Consider the following 17030-nt stretch of genomic DNA (forward strand, 5'->3'; position numbering starts at 1 on the left):
CTATATCAGAGTCTATGTTTTTAAGCTTAAAATCTAAATTATTGTTTTTACTCTTGCTTTAACATCTCAAATAGAATACGAATAAGGGTATCAAGGTAAAAATTAGCGTTTTTTTTACAAAAAAAAATTTTATTCGGATCGTACGCTCATTTATGACAATTATCTAGAAAAAATTGATTAGCAGTATATATTTTCACGTTGTATATTTAGGAATGATAATAGGAAATCAATAAAAAAGATGATAGCTGTAAGTATATTTATCATATGTCCATAATTTTTATTTCATTCACCGAAGAAGACATGAGTATAATGAATGACTTGGACAATAGAATAAATGAATCCTACACGATCAGTTGATGCAGGCCGAGCCGAGACCAGCGGTGTATAGAGCTAAGGAACCGTAGCCAGATCTCCTCTTATATGATAAACTAAAAACTTGATGCGATGTAATAAAAGCATCACTATGAAAAATTACGTTTAATATCTTAGCATTACCTTACGTTGCAGTTTTCTGCTTTGATGGACATATTCAATAAACGGCAACATTGTTTTAAACAATTATAGATTAAAAATAGCGATGTCGTATCATTTCGCAGGCTCGAGTGTCGCCTCGTATGTATTGAACCTGTCAATTCTCATTTTACATGCTAATGATTAATTACTCAGTCGCATTATTTTTCGTATATTATTTTTATTTAACTTTTTAAGATTGAAATGAAACATCGTTTTCAGACCACAGTAATGTTTATTATGCTTCAGAGTAAATACAAATAGTAACTATTTGAAATACATTCATTAAGAGTAACATATGTCAATCGAGACTGTTTTTATTTCCATTCTATCTTGTAATATTTTTCCAGCATCAGACGCCATTTTTTCGTTTCCGGTCTAATTCCTGCTGTAATTCTTCGGCGTCCTAAATTCTTTCCAAGCCGCTCCAATCTCGGTTGTCGTTAGATTATAAAACATCTATATGAATTGAAGCCGTAGGACTAACTCCTACTTGAGACACCAATACACGAGTACATTGTTATACAATAACTCCAACTACACATACATCCTAACGTATAAAAGGTTTAAAAGACGTTTATTATAAGTATTTAAATATTTTAGGAGTACATTATTGTTAATAGTAGACACAAGTTCCAAACTGCTCCTCCTCGTGTATTGTTTGTGAACAATGTCGAGGAGAAGCAGTTTCAAACTGACAGTACAAGTCTAAGGTTACACTGGACATCGTAAATGCCGCCACGTTATAAGGGAAAGAGTTAAAACGGTTACATGATTATTAAGTTAGGTATGTGGGTAATGTTATTTATAAGTGACGAGCGACCGCATTCCGTCTAATTTGATTAAAACTTAGAATGCGCCGTGACTGTAGTAGTTAGGTGCTGTCCATACTCATGAAGCGTATTTACAGGTGACGATGAGATACGATGAGATATGATGAGATACATCCAACGTGAAGCTAGACCAGCGACATCTGTCGCATGTTATGTAAAACATATAAAAAACCCATCGACAGAAAGATGTACACAAACATGTGATGATCTTAATTTACGATATAAAACATTTTAATACTAGAGGACAGTCGCAAAAAAAATACCAAACTAAGAGATCCTTATGATTTTGCTTGTTTTTATAGAAACTGAATGTGCGGTTCACGTAAAATAATGAGTTAGCGTTGTCGCAATATACAACCGACGGGCCAGGGACGGCCTGGCTTCAGACTTGTTTGGGGATATGGATCATTGCTGAGCTGAACATTTTTAGCCTATTGTTTTTCTACTAACCGTAGTTATGTATTTTATAAATTCTGTTCCAATATCATATAATTCCTCAACAGTTGCAGTTGAATAAAATTTTCACATATAACATTTTTCATTTAAAGTATGTTAGTATTAACTGACCGCGGGACCAACTAGTCTATGCTATTTCCTCACAGTACTATGTTACTCGGTAAGGTCTCAGGAAGTGTAGTGATATCAGTCAGATTCAGTATGTGAATATCCCAAACTGTCTGTTATGTATGGAGTACGTCGGTCATACATTAACAACACTATTCCGTCTTGTCTCCTGGTTGTTCCATACTACTCATGTTGTCCCGTCAGCAGATGTTCCCTCAGTGTTGATATTTCCCTCTCTATGTTCTCCCTGGCTATCGGCTCCAGATTTTCAAACTCAGGGGTGTGATAAAGCTTCGGAATCTGTGACAACTGGTTCAACACCTGGGTGGAACATATATTGTCATTATATGATAATGGCAACCCTAGCTGACTCACACCGTCAGGTAACCAGTGTTGCCAGATTATATAGAGATTTAAGTTAATAAAAGATTTTCAAAATATTATATTCTATCAGATAAAGCATTTTTCACCTTAAGCCTGAGCTCCACGTAGTTCTTGTGTGTGAGCGTGGCGTACTCGGCCCTGACCAGTTTAGCGTGAGCCTCGTACTCCTCCCTCCTCGCCGCCAGTACAGCCAGCTCGCAGTCCCCGAAGAGCTGGACGTCGCGGACGGAGGCGCCGCTCCCCACCGGCTCTACACACACGGACATTACACGAACGACGTTCATATTGGGTTGTTACAGCTCGTGAGAGTGATTACATCTATCTGTAGTTCTTTAAGAGTTCAGAAATTTCATAGTACAAGGTATACGATTTGGTATGTATCACCTGGCAGGCTTCCCGAGGACCCGCAGCTGCCGCACCAGGCCTCGTCGTCGGTCAACAACGCCAGTATATAGGACGTCAGATCGTGCTGCGGAGTTAATAATAATGTTCAAACAACTTCATAATATACAATTATCCGCTCCATGTTTCTTAGTTATCGACACCGACAAATACTATAACGTAATGTACGGTGTATTAAAACATTGATTACTTATAAGTTATGACTATTTAATTCTTTAAAAAAAATCTCGAAAGAAACTAAACAATATATTAATATAATGATCCAAAGTTATATAACTCGTGGCCACTATAACTTATTATTCATTTCTTATATATTAACATGTTGGACATCAAACTCGGACCCTTTTAAATATGTTCCATATAAATTGGCAACACTGATTAAGTTACAGATGTCAAAAATTACAAGTAAATAAAAATAAATCTTCTCGGGTGACACTATACAGGAGACATGAATATTGAATACAGGACTCCAAACTGTCCGTGTTTACGTTAGTTTTAATGACTCACAGACTGCGGGTGTAGCTGTAAGAGGTCCGCGAGGAGACGCGCCGTGAGCTCGGCGGGGGTGTGTCTCAACACCACAGCCAGCTTGAAGGCTGCGGGGTATTGCACGTCTATGGTGCCCTTGGCGAGGAGGTTCTGCCACACGCCCGCCTGGTAGCCGAAGTATAATATTGTACGGATATAACAGAGTACGAGAGGATGAACGACATATAAACAGCTGTCACAAGAGATCAGGATCCTTTTCGTTCGTAGCGCGCGTCGGTGTGATAGATTCACCGATCGTTTTCCGGAGTGTTTAAATCTGTCGTTTGTGTTACATTCAGTATTCATCTCACGATATGTTTAAGTCGAGATAGTTGAAAATTATTTATTTAAACTCGTTTCTAGTTTTGTGTAAATTCAATAGATTAACAGTGAAATATATCTAATATTATTTTGTAAAAATCGATTTTGTTTCTAAGAATATATAATACCTTCCCTATTGAACCACTTCAAGTATTAAAGTGAATACATCTGTTTTATCTGCAAGTGGTATTGAGTGATTACGACTTGAATATTACCAATAGTAGTTGTGCACAAGCTCACTAGATAGCGTATATGCGAATGTATCTTTACTTCATTGTAAAAAGTTTTGATTTAATTTAATATGAGTATGTTTTTCATATAATAAAACCTCTTTAAAGTATGTTTTCACACAAAAATGAACTAAATATTTATTATCACTACCTAAAGTACACAATAACATTACTTATATAATAAAACATATGACTTTGGCAACTAATGATATGAAGGCTCGTCTTGTCTCTCTACACTACAATAAAAGGACATTGTAAATAATTAAAACAAATGTTACAGAGCAGTAACAGAGTACATAATTAAATTATAATCTGTTGTCGCAGAGCTTAACTTATAAACAAAATAAAATACAAAAAAACCTTATTTAAAATAAACACAAACAAGGCAGTGAGATTTAAATATCTAACGATTCTGAAATATTTCGTATCTCATTCAACAATGTATTTCACTGAGAGCTCATTCTGTTATCATCACTTAGAGAGATGTCCTGTACGTGGCAAGCTAAGCTCCATCTGGTCGGCATTATATATCTAGATCCTTACCATCATATTCATTGCGAGTCTGATATAGGTGGATTGCCAGCTTTTCCTTCATGAACCCGTGTCAATACTATCATGTGGGATGTTATGAATGTCAAACTGAGAACTCCATGTAAATAGTTTAATGATGTACACTTGTGGTAAATATACTATACTCCATTTTGTAATGAACACCAGGGATCTGATTGGCAGATGACCAATGTCCTTGATGTTGTCCCCAGAAAATATTAGAATACTCGAAATACTATTCAAAATATTATTAGAATTTAAAAACTGAGGATTTATAAGTCACCTAATTGTAGATATAACAGCCCCTGATAAGTCTACCACACAATTTACAAATATTCTCCCTTTTTCAAGTCTCTAATACAAAGAGATTAAAAAGATGAGTTATCATATGTTCATTGATTGGTCTGGTTACGTCGGATAGCTGAACAATTGATGTGTTTTTACTATAAAAATATTGTTAAGGAGAAATTTTTTGAGGAAGGACGAGCTGCATCACACTTCGGTGATGAGAAGTTGCTTTCTGATGATCCAAGTTTGTCACATGTAGGTTCTCTGCTGTTCCCAATAACAACTCACTTCCATCATTTTTGTTCTGTATTGATTATAATTTTCATAACTAAACAGAACTAAATTTCTTTTAAGAGGGTATTCTGGTTTTCTTTTTTATAAAAAATAAGCCATAGTTGACAGAAGTTAATAATTTAAACTATCAGTATTACATTTGAATCTTCATCTGGTTTGTTATATTTTTTTCGTCTGTCTATCGCATGTCGTATTACAGTCTGTTAGTAGTGGGGGTAAAGTGATAAGTGCTTGGTAGATCTCAGCTCAGTTGATGTTGGGTGATCATGTAAGAGCTCCACAGCATATGTTTGTTGAAATGAGTGATTTAAATAAATATTGTATTAGGTGATGTGTCTTATATGTTTGTTATCTAAATTTTTGTATTTGTAAAGAATTCCACGTCGTAAGACTCAGATGACAAATGAAATTCATATCTGTATATCTTGTCCACTTTTGTTCATAATTTCTCATTGTAATTCTTAAAATATTGAAATTAAAAGTTTAATATCTTCTTTAAGTCGCGACTTATTCAGTCACAATAAACATTTCATCATTTTGTAAGATCACATCATCCTCTCATCTAGATTATAACATACAGATTCTAGAAAGTTCCCTAATAAGCTTTTATTCAGTGGCTCTATATGTAATATTCTGTCATTATGTCGTTATATTACCTGATAAGCGACGCAGTTCCTCAGCGAGTGCCATACGGCGTCCGAGGGCGAAGCGTCCACCAGCCGCTGCCAGGCCTCCTCGGCTGCGGGCGCCGCTAAGGCTCCGCAGGCCGAGCGCCACATACGAGAAGCCGCACAGCCCTCGCGCTCACCTGACACTAGGACGGGCACATACAGGGAGACATGCTCACATAACGCGACGAGGTGCGATTGAGATGAGATTAACCAGAGATGTGACGAGATACAGGGAGATGGAACACATCCAAAGATTCCAAATTACATGGTTACATGTTCAGTTTATATTAACTTCTTGCCTTTCTATTGTAAATTTTGCATACTTAAAAAATTTTAATCGCAAATAACATCAAAGTAGCAAACAGAACCGCCGCAAAAACTAGTATATATTAATTTATTATTTATCTTGAGATAGCTATATTTAATATTGGTATTTAGCTTTAGTCTCATCGAATGTCAAAGGTCATGAATATGTATTTTGTGTATTTGGAACCGCCGATGCGGGGACAGAATTCCTTTATTATATTTTTATATATCTTTTTAAACGTATCAATTATATTATGTTGATGCTAAAACGACAAATATGAAGATATTTCATTATCAGCAACATTTTTTTTTCACAATAAGCAGGCCTCGAAGCACTATATTTTGTAATTTATTATTCATGCATAATTGACAAATATTATTTATAAAATTGTTACATTCGCAGCAAATTATATCGATAATTCAAATTAAATTCAAAAAATTTTATAAAAAACAATTAAAATCTTTCAATAAATAGAAGCAAATAAAAATGTAAGCATCAATGCTTCAGCAACATACAAATCGTGAATCACCTCCCATACTTGTTGGTCGCCAGCAATTTATCTAATGAAGAGAACTCTTCACTGGAACACCTTCGAAACAAATAGAAAATCAATGACCGTGGGTCGCGCAGCCGTTAACAACAGACGAGGCAGACAGATCAATAACATGGCAGGTGGATGAGATATTATAATCAGAATCACGGCACGAAACAACTTAATTAAGATATTTAATGAAGTTATCAATGATTTAATTATTAACTCACCTCTACTGATGATACGTGAGAGATAAAACGAGTAAATACGAACACTGATGATTTATAATCAGACTAACACTCCCGTAATAGCGTCGAACGCGAAACTAGACAGTAATGGCGGCGGCCGGCGCCCGCTTGGGTCTTAGGGATGTGATAATGCATGTCGATAAAAAACTATATAACCTTCATACAATTTTAATGTGATATTTGTACAGTAGACACAAAACAACTGTATTCGATCAGAATAAAAATATATCAATACGTTTAAAAATATTCCGTAATAAAAAATATGATAAAGTTAAACAAGTATAATATATTTTCCACTTTTAAAAAATTTGCAATAATGAAAGTTTGTTAGATAATTAATGTAACAAATTATAAGTTAATATTGCCTCCTCATGTTGCATAATGATGATTTTCAGTTTTTTTTAATGTGTCTAAAAATAAGTGCAGTTTCATTTTTCCTACCTTAATTAATTACTATTAATATTTGATTGTTTATAGAAAAGACACGAAATTATAATCAATTTACTTCTCATCCTCATATGGTTCCAATGACCTTCTTAAAAGTCATTACTGCAAACTATAGTAATTTTGTATGCTCACATCTTTATCAAAGCTTAATTTAAAATTGATTTAACTGATTTCTAATTAATGAGTATAATAAATAACTTATTAAAATTGAGAGATTGAAACAGTTGTTATACTGTCTCATAAATAGAATTTAATAGGACTTGTCGTAAGGGTAATGAAGTTTATTTGAAATAACTAGAATTTGCTTTATACTCGTACATGTTATTTTATTTATACAATTTCATCGACAATCTGTATGTTGTCAATCACTTAAATTAAGGGTGGAATCTCTGACGCAGGCGCGAAGGTACAAAGTAAAAGATGCATTAAAAAATATACTTTATTTATTCTCAACCAAAGTCTATTTTTAAACGCGTAATTGTTATGGTAAAATAGATTTTCTGCAAGTCTACAGTCAATACTCAATATAATTAATACACTATATGATTTCTAGACTATGCATACACACTTCGTCTGATGATTTATAGGTATATTTTTTCAGTATCGCATGGGATATAACTCTTCCCAAATAGGTATGCGTTCTTCTTTCATATTTTCTTTGATAGCGAGCTGTTTACCAAAGTCTAAATATGTCCTTTTCTGTGGGGTCATGGCCGGCCAGTTGAGACCTTGGAGTTCGGGCGTATCGTCTCGTGGATTTGGGTCTCTGAAATAAAATATATTTGTAAACTAACGCCTGCCAAAAATATATATCAACATTTACCGACTAATCAAAATAATCACCCGTATCTAGCGAAGTTGTACCAGATAGCAGTCAGTCTGTCCACGGCGTCTCCGTCAGGACCGTCGGTGATGGAGGGAAACCGGTAGCTCAGGGTAAAGAGATAAATGAGGTCGTCGTGATGAGAGGCACCTTCAATATAAAGTGATAAGGACTTAGAACAATTAAGGATTATGTTATTAGGTGTTGTATTACGTTTGAAGAAATTAATTACGTAATGACCAATTTATACATCTGAATTCTGTCAAGAAAACCCCAGCTCAGATGGTACAATGGCTTTGAAGAATTGAATTCACCTCGCAGCAGGCTTAAACCTTTCATTTCTGTATCGAATGTCGAATGCTAATTGTAATTATTAACGAAGAAGTCGTAGAAGACTTCCGACTTCAAAAAAAGGTGGCAAACGACCAGACAGACTACTTCATGGAAGGTAGTCACCATCGCTCATGAAATCCGCAACATATCTTGTTACAGAGGCGTTGCCAACCTTGGTTGTTGAGGAACAGGGACGGGTGGGAATAAGGAAATAGTAGGAAAGGGTAGCAATAGGGAAAGGGCAACCGTCTCTCTCTCATCTCTCTCTCATATTTCACACCGATCTTCTGTGAGAGGCTGGTACTTACCCAGTCGAGCCAGCCCATGTTCGAGGTGAAGTGCCTGACCACAGCTAGGCTTTACCACCTTAACAATATCTCTGGTTTCTTACCAACTGGTTTCTTAGTAACTGGGTCCTCATAATGGCTGTGTGCTCCGATGTACGTGAACTCGTAGTACCACACAGGGTGAGGTGAATGACGACACATTAGGTTGGCCAGCCTGAATTATATGAATAAAAAATAGTGATTAGTGAGTTATTAGATTTCTTCAGTAATTTTAACAGTATTTAACATAAGATACTGTTAATATTACTGAATACATCAAGTCCAAGCAACTGGTCCGCCAAGTTTATATTGTCTTTATATAGTAAGTCATATTCAATCAGAAAAATGCATTTCATGTTTTTCAATGACTCATTATTTAAACTCAGTAACATAAAGTAAAGCTGTACATTAAGAAGACACATTCAATTCATGTATTTAGTTTTATATAAGTTTACCATTATGCTTAACGTAAACGTGAAGTTTTAAAAGGGAGTAGAGGAGACGTCCTAAACAGCTGGTGTTATTTCTCTTTATCACACTCGACTTCCTTACCTGTGCACTGGGAGGGATTCGATGGCGTCTGCGTACAATAAACCCAAGTTAGCAGCGCTCTCTGCATCATTAGCCAAGGGTTTATCATGAAGGTATTGTGTTCGCAATCTTCTCGCCGCATATCCAGCATATGTCAGATTGTCTCTCGGTAACTGGAAGGATATTGGGGCGACACTTTCCCAGTCTGTATTCATTTTGTTTCGAAGAGTCTCGTTTTGGAGGGGGTCTGCGGATAAAAGGTGCGTTGAATAAGATCATCATGATCAGGTCATATGAAGCAATCGCTGCACATCAACAGGTTGAGGATCCATGTGTTCAAAATATATCCACACGAAATAACTAATTAAAACTAAAATATAAACGAGCCGAAGTGACAGGAACGCCGTTTAAAATGAAATACTCGTTCGACATTTTAAATCGCTCTCGTAACCAAATACTGTGGGTATAAAACTACTTTCATTACGGGGCGATATCAGTTTTTATTTCAAAATATTATTTATACGATAAATGTGCCACGATATGAAATAAAAAAAAAAATTAATATATTATTTCTTCCAAACGATAAATATAAGAAGTTTATAAATTATAAGAAGTACTGTTTGTTAATTTTTATGAAATTTTATGTTGCTTACTTTTATGTTTTTTTTTTTTATTATTATTTTTGTAACCTTATTCTTTGCTTCTATCATTAAGTATCTACCAGATTTTTTAAAATATTGCATCTGAGCTGGTACTGCTCTAAAACTCTCAACCATTTATTCTAATTCTAGACCCATCTCATCATTATGAGGTTGTTACTATCCGGCAGACTTTCTGTTGATGCTGTCAGAAATAAAATGAAAAGTACTCACTGAAAGCCATCCAGAAGAACTCGTCCTTCGTCTGACTCACGATGTAAGGCACGGCCTGTATGTGGCCATCTCGAACGGCGTCCACTGGTTGTACCTGGAGGAACTTCTCTTGCCCGAAGTCTTTCTCCACCACTGGGCTCCAGATAAGCACGGGATCGAAGCCAAACTCCTAGATTTGTAACGAAGTATTGCTTAAATAGAATTAATCAAAAGAATAACAAAAAAAATTATCATGTTTGCTAAAATCACTGCTGAATACTATTTATCTAGAACAAATGGCTGTCAATAGATAATGTAGTAAAAGTGTTAGGTCAGTTAGGACAAAAAGAGCCGTTTAATATTCTCATTTCACCTATGTTTCTAGCTGTCGTTTAGAGACAACGAAGATGCCAATTTTATGCTATTAAGAGAATGATGTAACTATATGAGATTTATTATTTTGTAATATATATTGATAAACATATAAACTTTGTCTCAGCGAATTCACTCACATAGAATCCAAGCAAGGAGTCTCCGAGTTCCCTCCAATGCTTGGTTTTCAAACAGTCGATGATAACTTTAGAGTTGTCAGTGGGACAGTTCAGCAGCTGTGCTTGTTTAACGGCGAGGTCATACAGGTTCTCTTTGAGGGGGGCTTTGTCGATAGGAGATCCGCTCATAGATATTCCTTTGTGGAATAAACCTAACAAAATATATGCATTGCTTTATAAATGCTTTGCTAGAAAGGTTCTAGAAAACAACATAACTGAAGATGTGAATAATATTAGCGTCTGGGTTATACAGACGAGTATATTAATAACAAGGAGATCTAAAGCTCTTCATATGAATTTATAGGAGAACATCAACAGAACTATACCCTTAGACATGGGGGAAACCATGTGGAGTAAGACACTGAAGGAGCCGGCGCTGCAACCCGCGATCGTGACGTTATCTGGGTCACCACCGAAAGACGCGATATTCCTCTGTACCCATTTAAGGGCTGCCACCTGGTCTTTAAGTCCGTTATTGCCTGGGGCCAAAGCATCACCCGTGCTTAGAAAACCTGAAAGAAACAACAATTTAGGAATATTTAAGGGATGTGCAAAGATCAAAGAGTACTGCCTGCATTCCAAGAATACGCAAAATATCATCAGGTCTACTGAAGGCCTGTTAGTATCAGCTAATGTTTCTGTACATTCACGAAAATAACTCAGTTTATCTAGGAGTATGGAGAAATGACAAAGATGGTCACTAATACATTCGACCACTTTTATAAAATGCTACACGAAATATCCACCACAAACCTATCAGTACAACGTCAATAGGAATTTATGCGGTTAAAAATCTAAATTAATTCCTTCAAAATGTTTGTGAGGAACCCGCTATGACCAGGAGATCTAGCACCTCTAGAGCTGTATTTTCTCACCTAAAGATCCCAGTCGATAGTTTATAGTGACGAGCACCACGTCTCTGTCTAACAAGTAGTGAGGTCCCGCGAGGTCACTGCGGCCAGTCATCACGTAGAAACCACCGGCGTGGATGAAGAAGATTACTGGGAGAGGCTTGGACCTGAAGGTTGTTAAAAATCGCCTTAGTTGGTTGGAGACGAAACTTCTTAACATTGAATGGATTCACCGTGCGGGTTCCGGGCCAACAGGAGCTTCAACAGTGCCCGGGGGGCTTGCGACCTAGCTGTAGGTTTAAGGGGCCCCTGTCTAACATATAATCGTACTTCGATTCCTGGTACTTACATAAGTCTTCGTTGTGAACTATGTATCGATGGCTATTGGTTTAATTTCGTTTTCAATTGACTTTAACCACAAACAGTATTATTTCTTTTTAAAAAAAATATTTGATAAATCTCCCCAAAGCCAGCCCGTTGACTGAACTATGAAATATTTTATCAGTGTCGAAAATCTACTGGCTCATTGAGTAAAATAAACATTTCGACCCCTTTGAACATTCAATAATTCAGTTTTCCCTTTATATACAGATTATAAATTATTATGAAAGACGCAATAGATTTTAATGTAGGCTAACTCGGCGATAGGGTTGTTAGTGTGAGGTAATAACATTAATTGTATATGATGTAAGTACCTATTTTTCTTAAGCGGTGTATACACATTGATAGTTAAGCAGTCTTCGTCGACATAGTAATCTGGAGAAGCCGGCAGAGGGCACGCAGGTCCGTCCTCGCTGGCGTCCACTGGTTCCTTGTATTTGGTGATCAGTACAGGAGGCTGTCGGTAACGATAACAATAATTCATTGCTCTTGTTTATTTGTAATGATTATTTGAAGATTAAATTTCCGTGAGGCATATCGTTTTAGAATTGTAACATTTGATTACATTAAGTAATCAATTTATTTTGTTACAATTCCGCAGGCGATTGAAGTAAAAAGTTTTTTTACACCAAACATAAAAGAGAAAGGCATGTATCTAAAAATGTCGACTCTTGGAGAAAATTGAAGTGAAATTGAGTTAAATTGACTTGTAAGATAATGTAGACGCAGAACTGAGTCCATTAAGTCTAAAGTATAGTTTAAAGTGTGAACCGAAGAGGTTCGATGCTGACCAGGAATTGGCAGTTTAGAGTTCATAACAGTAGTAACATTTGTCGGCTTTATAGTCACCTGAAACCGCAGTTCCCCAACAGGTGGCTCGGCGTATCTGATACCGCGATAGGTCTCGAAGCGACGTCCATGTCTCGTCACATTATAACCACCGCGGAACTCTCCCGACTCCGACACAGCCACAGGAGGCTTAGTGTCTACAACCAGAACAGTGTGCAAGGTATGTTCCATAAAGAGGTTCAGAAGGATATGTAAAGGTGTTTAGTGATGCACTTTATTGATAAACATTTGTCTTTAGACGTATCTTCTCTGTTAGAAGTTTTGTCAGAGGTTAGAATAGTATGAGCAGTGTAAAATGCATTTCAATTGTCTGTCGGTTCATTACAATTATAATTTGAAAAATAATCATTCTTGTCATACATATAGTTGTCTGAAAAAAAATGACCAAAATCTAAATGGAACAAATATATAATATTGCACATACGTGAATTAAGAAACCGCTTTTTTTAAAGCCTATTGAAATTAAAAAATACAATAGCTTTAAAAAAAAACATTTATATAAATAATTTAAAGCAGGTTCAGTTATAGCGCGCCCATTTTAATACCTTTCCGTTTGTAGCGTATAGCTATTTGTTTACTAACACTAGTGATGTCATAAATTATCTCAAAGAAATTTGTATAATAAAGTCACAAAATGTAAATTTACAATTAAAATATTTTTTATAATTATGTAACTATATGTTTGGGTAAATTTGTTAGTAAATAGACAGTAATAGTACAATAATCAAAACCTATAAAAAATTCTAAATTCGATGGCACACAAACTAAAACTGAAGACCAAGTTTTTTTGTTAATGTGTGATATGATCTGCCATTCATGAATCCATACTAACCTGAGTCCTCATGATGATCATGGGGAGAATGATGATGATGATGATGATGATGGCACTTCATACAAGCGGCCCATGATGTCACCAGAAACAACAAACATATTAAATAGTGCATACTTGTCAGTTAAGAGACCGCGGTGAACACACTGGCCGGACAGGAAAATAACAACACTTATATACAAACGGGAATTTTAAACGAGGAAAAATTTAAATATATCTTGAAGACGTTATTGTTTCCATTTGTTGTTTTAAGTATCAGTGTTTAATATATTTTGTTTATTGTAATTTAAGTTTATAGAAATGATTGTGAAAGATATGATCCAATAACTACACCTTGTATAATGCCAATGCTTTATAGTTTTCCACATTAGTTATCTTGACAAACAAAGAAAACTCGCTGCATTACTGAGAAATGTGCTTTAAATTCGTTACACTTAACGCTTTTGTCAGACAGCAAAATGTTTGTGAATATTCAAGAAGATGCGAGACCTTGACTGAGGTCTGGGAGTCAATATTTGTAGGTCAACTTTTCTTTATCTCTTTGTCTTTGTATTGTCGGTATCCAGGCTATGGTTGTATGGAGCTGAAATATATCAATTTGTTTTTAACACACATTTACCTTTGAAATGCTGCTACAACGTGAAAAACATCTTCAGACAACACAAAGACATTACATATTCTTGCCACAGACACAGACTTGTATCAGTAATTGAAATCATAAATAAATAATGGTGTATTATAGGGAAATCTTGAATTAGATTTAATATAAAGGACTCTAAGTTGTCTTCATTTAGCACAATAGTTAGATTTGTCGGCCTACACCAAGTTTGAATCATCAAAGTTAATGCTGGACGTTTCCAGTTTTAGCTTGTAAATCTGTTGTATTATAGCATAGAAGTAGATGTAGCAGAAATTAGCTATTGCTACATAATAGGAGGAGTCTTTAGTGGATAACTTGGAACATGGCTCCAGGGAATACTTACAACTTAAATTGAAGTAAAAATAAACAAATAAAATATTCTCGTAGTTAGATTTTTGAAGCAATGTTTATAGTATTTGTTAATACTCAATAGTTGTTTTCTTTAATGTCGGACCTAGCACGTAATCGCCGTCAATATTCTGTTGTTCCAATATTTTTGGTAGTTCTTTGTTCTACAAAACCATTTCGTCCGCTTGATTTCGGAAACGCAATACTAACAATTGATAAAGAAAATGTTTTGATAATTATTATTCACCTTTTGGTATGTGTAAACATATTTTAATGGCTCTCCTATCGACTGATATGTTAATTATCTTTAAATAGAAATATTGCTCGCTGGAAAATCCCTGCGAGTCGTGTCACTCGACTTATTTAAGACGGTACGCAACATTATAAGCCGCCTCGTTATCTCATGTTTTCCTTATCATACATTTCTTTTTGAATTTTATAGATCATTTTACTCGATTGCGGTGAATCCAATTATAAGTGTTTTGTTTTTAAGCGTATGTTTGTAGGAAAGTTACTTATTGAAAATTGACGAGCATCGCCGGGGCGCACCGTTGTATGGGTGAAATATCATACAGTGGGTTATGACGCTTTACATAAAATAACACATGGATGTGAGCAGCAGGAGATCCCTGATAACACAGTCTGTGGAATAGATTGCTTTTAGGTACAGGTTGTAAGGATAAGATATTTTAATTATGATGTAATTCATAGTTTTTAGTGGATACGGACGTTGGATTTGAGGGTTGCTTAATATGAAATAATGATTTTAATTAGGGATGATACGGGTTTAAATTTTACAACTAGGAAGCCTATAAAAACTCACTATATGAGTAGCACTACGTGGGATTACCGATGTTCTTATAAGGGAGTTACATTGTGTTATTTTCCTCCACCGACTCAATATTTAGGTACTTGAATATGAAGTTACGTATATAAGTGAGGCATAGAAAATGGTTTTACCGGTGACAGTTGGTGACCTGTTACCTGTTTGTTGTTATTGATTGAGACATTAATGAAATATAAGTGTTGTGTTAGGTGCTTGAAGGTCAAATTATTAGGAACGAAAAGATAAGATTGTATTGTAAGAAAATGTGACAGAGCTATTGTAAGAGACTTAAAGCATAGATTTTTGGTAATGATATTAAATTATTTTGCAATGTTTGGATTGATTTAGAGATTTTATAAAATTTTTGTTACCATACATGAATATAAAAACATTATATTTACTTATAGTTAGCTGTAACTGTCATTTACGATGTAATTCTTGACGTGGAATATTGCTCCAAAGAATAATTTTCTAATCTCTAAATTCTAATATATATATTTATAAAAAAAAAAAACACCAATCATACATTCTGATATATAAATACAAACAAGCTATTAAGTTTGTGATAGACATATAAGTAAGTCGATCATCATTTTTCCAATTTAATTTCCCTTTGATAATATTATCTATAAATGTACGTAAGGTGAGGGACATCACTATTTCAAAACAAGTCACTCGCTATAGTCATAGAAGGTGAATTATCAATTCAATTCAGCTCTTCTGTTATACCTACCGTTCATTAGTTTGCACATTACTCTCTGCTTAAACGTTTGGAACTAAATCAAAAACTTCAAATATTGCAATAATTTATAGGGGATAGTCTAAATTATACAACACATATTTTTAAAGTGACAGTCATATAGATAGCGCATTAAACAGGAGGAATATGAACAATTGAAAAGTCGATATGATACAGCGGTCATCGAGGTGATAAATACTAAAATACTAATTCCGGATCTTAGAGTAGCTTCAATTTGGATCAGATTTTATGAAAAACAGCTGTTCATCCTTCGATTTAAGATTGTGGGAGTAAAATAACGAGTAAACTATCGGCCTTGAAGTGTCGGAGCTGTTTCCCTTTAAGTTGAAACTCTTATCAAATCAAAAGTTCTATACTTTACAGAACCTTTTTCGATTCGCCCTGTTAGGAAAGTGTAGATGTGGGAAGGTAATCCAGGAAAACGGCTTCCTGATGACCAGATTTTTCTGTAATGTTTATCTTTTTTTTATTTTTTTATAAATGTCAAGGACGAAAATAAATATTTTCAAGGTGGTAGAACCTAGCTGTGGTCAGTCACTATAGCTCTAACATGAGCTGGTTCGACCGGGGAAGTACCAACCTCTCACAGAAGATGGCCGTGAAGTAGTCTTTAATGACTACGTTTCGTCCGATGATTGAGAGAGCCGGTATGCCCTATATCACTGTTCCTACCCTTTCCTTTTCCTCTTCCCCAATCAAGGCAGACTACGCCCCCGCAAGGCTATATTGCAGTTGTCCATGGGCGATGGTAACTACCACCATCAGATGAAACTAATATTTTCCGGATAACTACGCGTATTTAATTATTTTCAAAAAAAAAAAAACTACATACTCCCGACGTTTCGGTTACATTTTAGCAACCGTGGTCACGGGCAGGCGAGATGTGAATCGATTCATATCAATCAATGTCCTAAAGATCCTTTTTACTCACGGTTGGTGAGTAAAAAGGGGCTTCAGGGTGAGAATATATAAAATTTTACAAAGTATTATATATAACAATGTTGGCAATTATCAATTAAAAAT

General features: G+C 35.3%; 2 protein-coding genes across 7 annotated transcripts; both read right to left on the reverse strand.

Moving 5' to 3' along the window:
• Nucleotides 1-725: 725 nt before the first annotated feature.
• Nucleotides 726-6775, reverse strand: LOC116773456 (uncharacterized). Of its 6 annotated transcripts, none has more exons than XM_032665891.2 (7): nt 6644-6775; nt 6420-6470; nt 5560-5717; nt 3201-3347; nt 2676-2760; nt 2378-2541; nt 726-2228 (listed from the first exon to the last, which is right to left on the reverse strand). In XM_032665891.2, coding segments are annotated over exons 2-7 (693 nt in total). In that variant the 5' UTR covers nt 6421-6470; nt 6644-6775; the 3' UTR covers nt 726-2090. The 6 variants fall into 6 exon arrangements, with proteins under 6 accessions (XP_032521782.1, XP_032521781.1, XP_032521780.1 ...); XM_032665890.2 differs by having other exon boundaries at nt 5560-5711; nt 6411-6470; XM_032665889.2 differs by having other exon boundaries at nt 6411-6470.
• A 758-nt stretch (nt 6776-7533) lies between these two features.
• LOC116773497 (carboxylic ester hydrolase-like) lies at nt 7534-13600 on the reverse strand. Its single transcript, XM_032665957.2, has 11 exons — nt 13437-13600; nt 12605-12741; nt 12070-12212; nt 11399-11541; nt 10850-11035; nt 10485-10675; nt 9994-10162; nt 9143-9368; nt 8656-8765; nt 7952-8081; nt 7534-7874 (listed from the first exon to the last, which is right to left on the reverse strand). The coding sequence occupies exons 1-11, from the start codon at nt 13546-13548 to the stop codon at nt 7706-7708; spliced, it is 1716 nt and encodes a 571-aa protein (XP_032521848.2). The 5' UTR covers nt 13549-13600; the 3' UTR covers nt 7534-7705.
• Nucleotides 13601-17030: the final 3430 nt, after the last annotated feature.

The sequence above is a fragment of the Danaus plexippus genome (assembly GCF_018135715.1).
Source record: "Danaus plexippus chromosome 22 unlocalized genomic scaffold, MEX_DaPlex mxdp_27, whole genome shotgun sequence".
NCBI lineage: Eukaryota > Metazoa > Arthropoda > Insecta > Lepidoptera > Nymphalidae > Danaus > Danaus plexippus.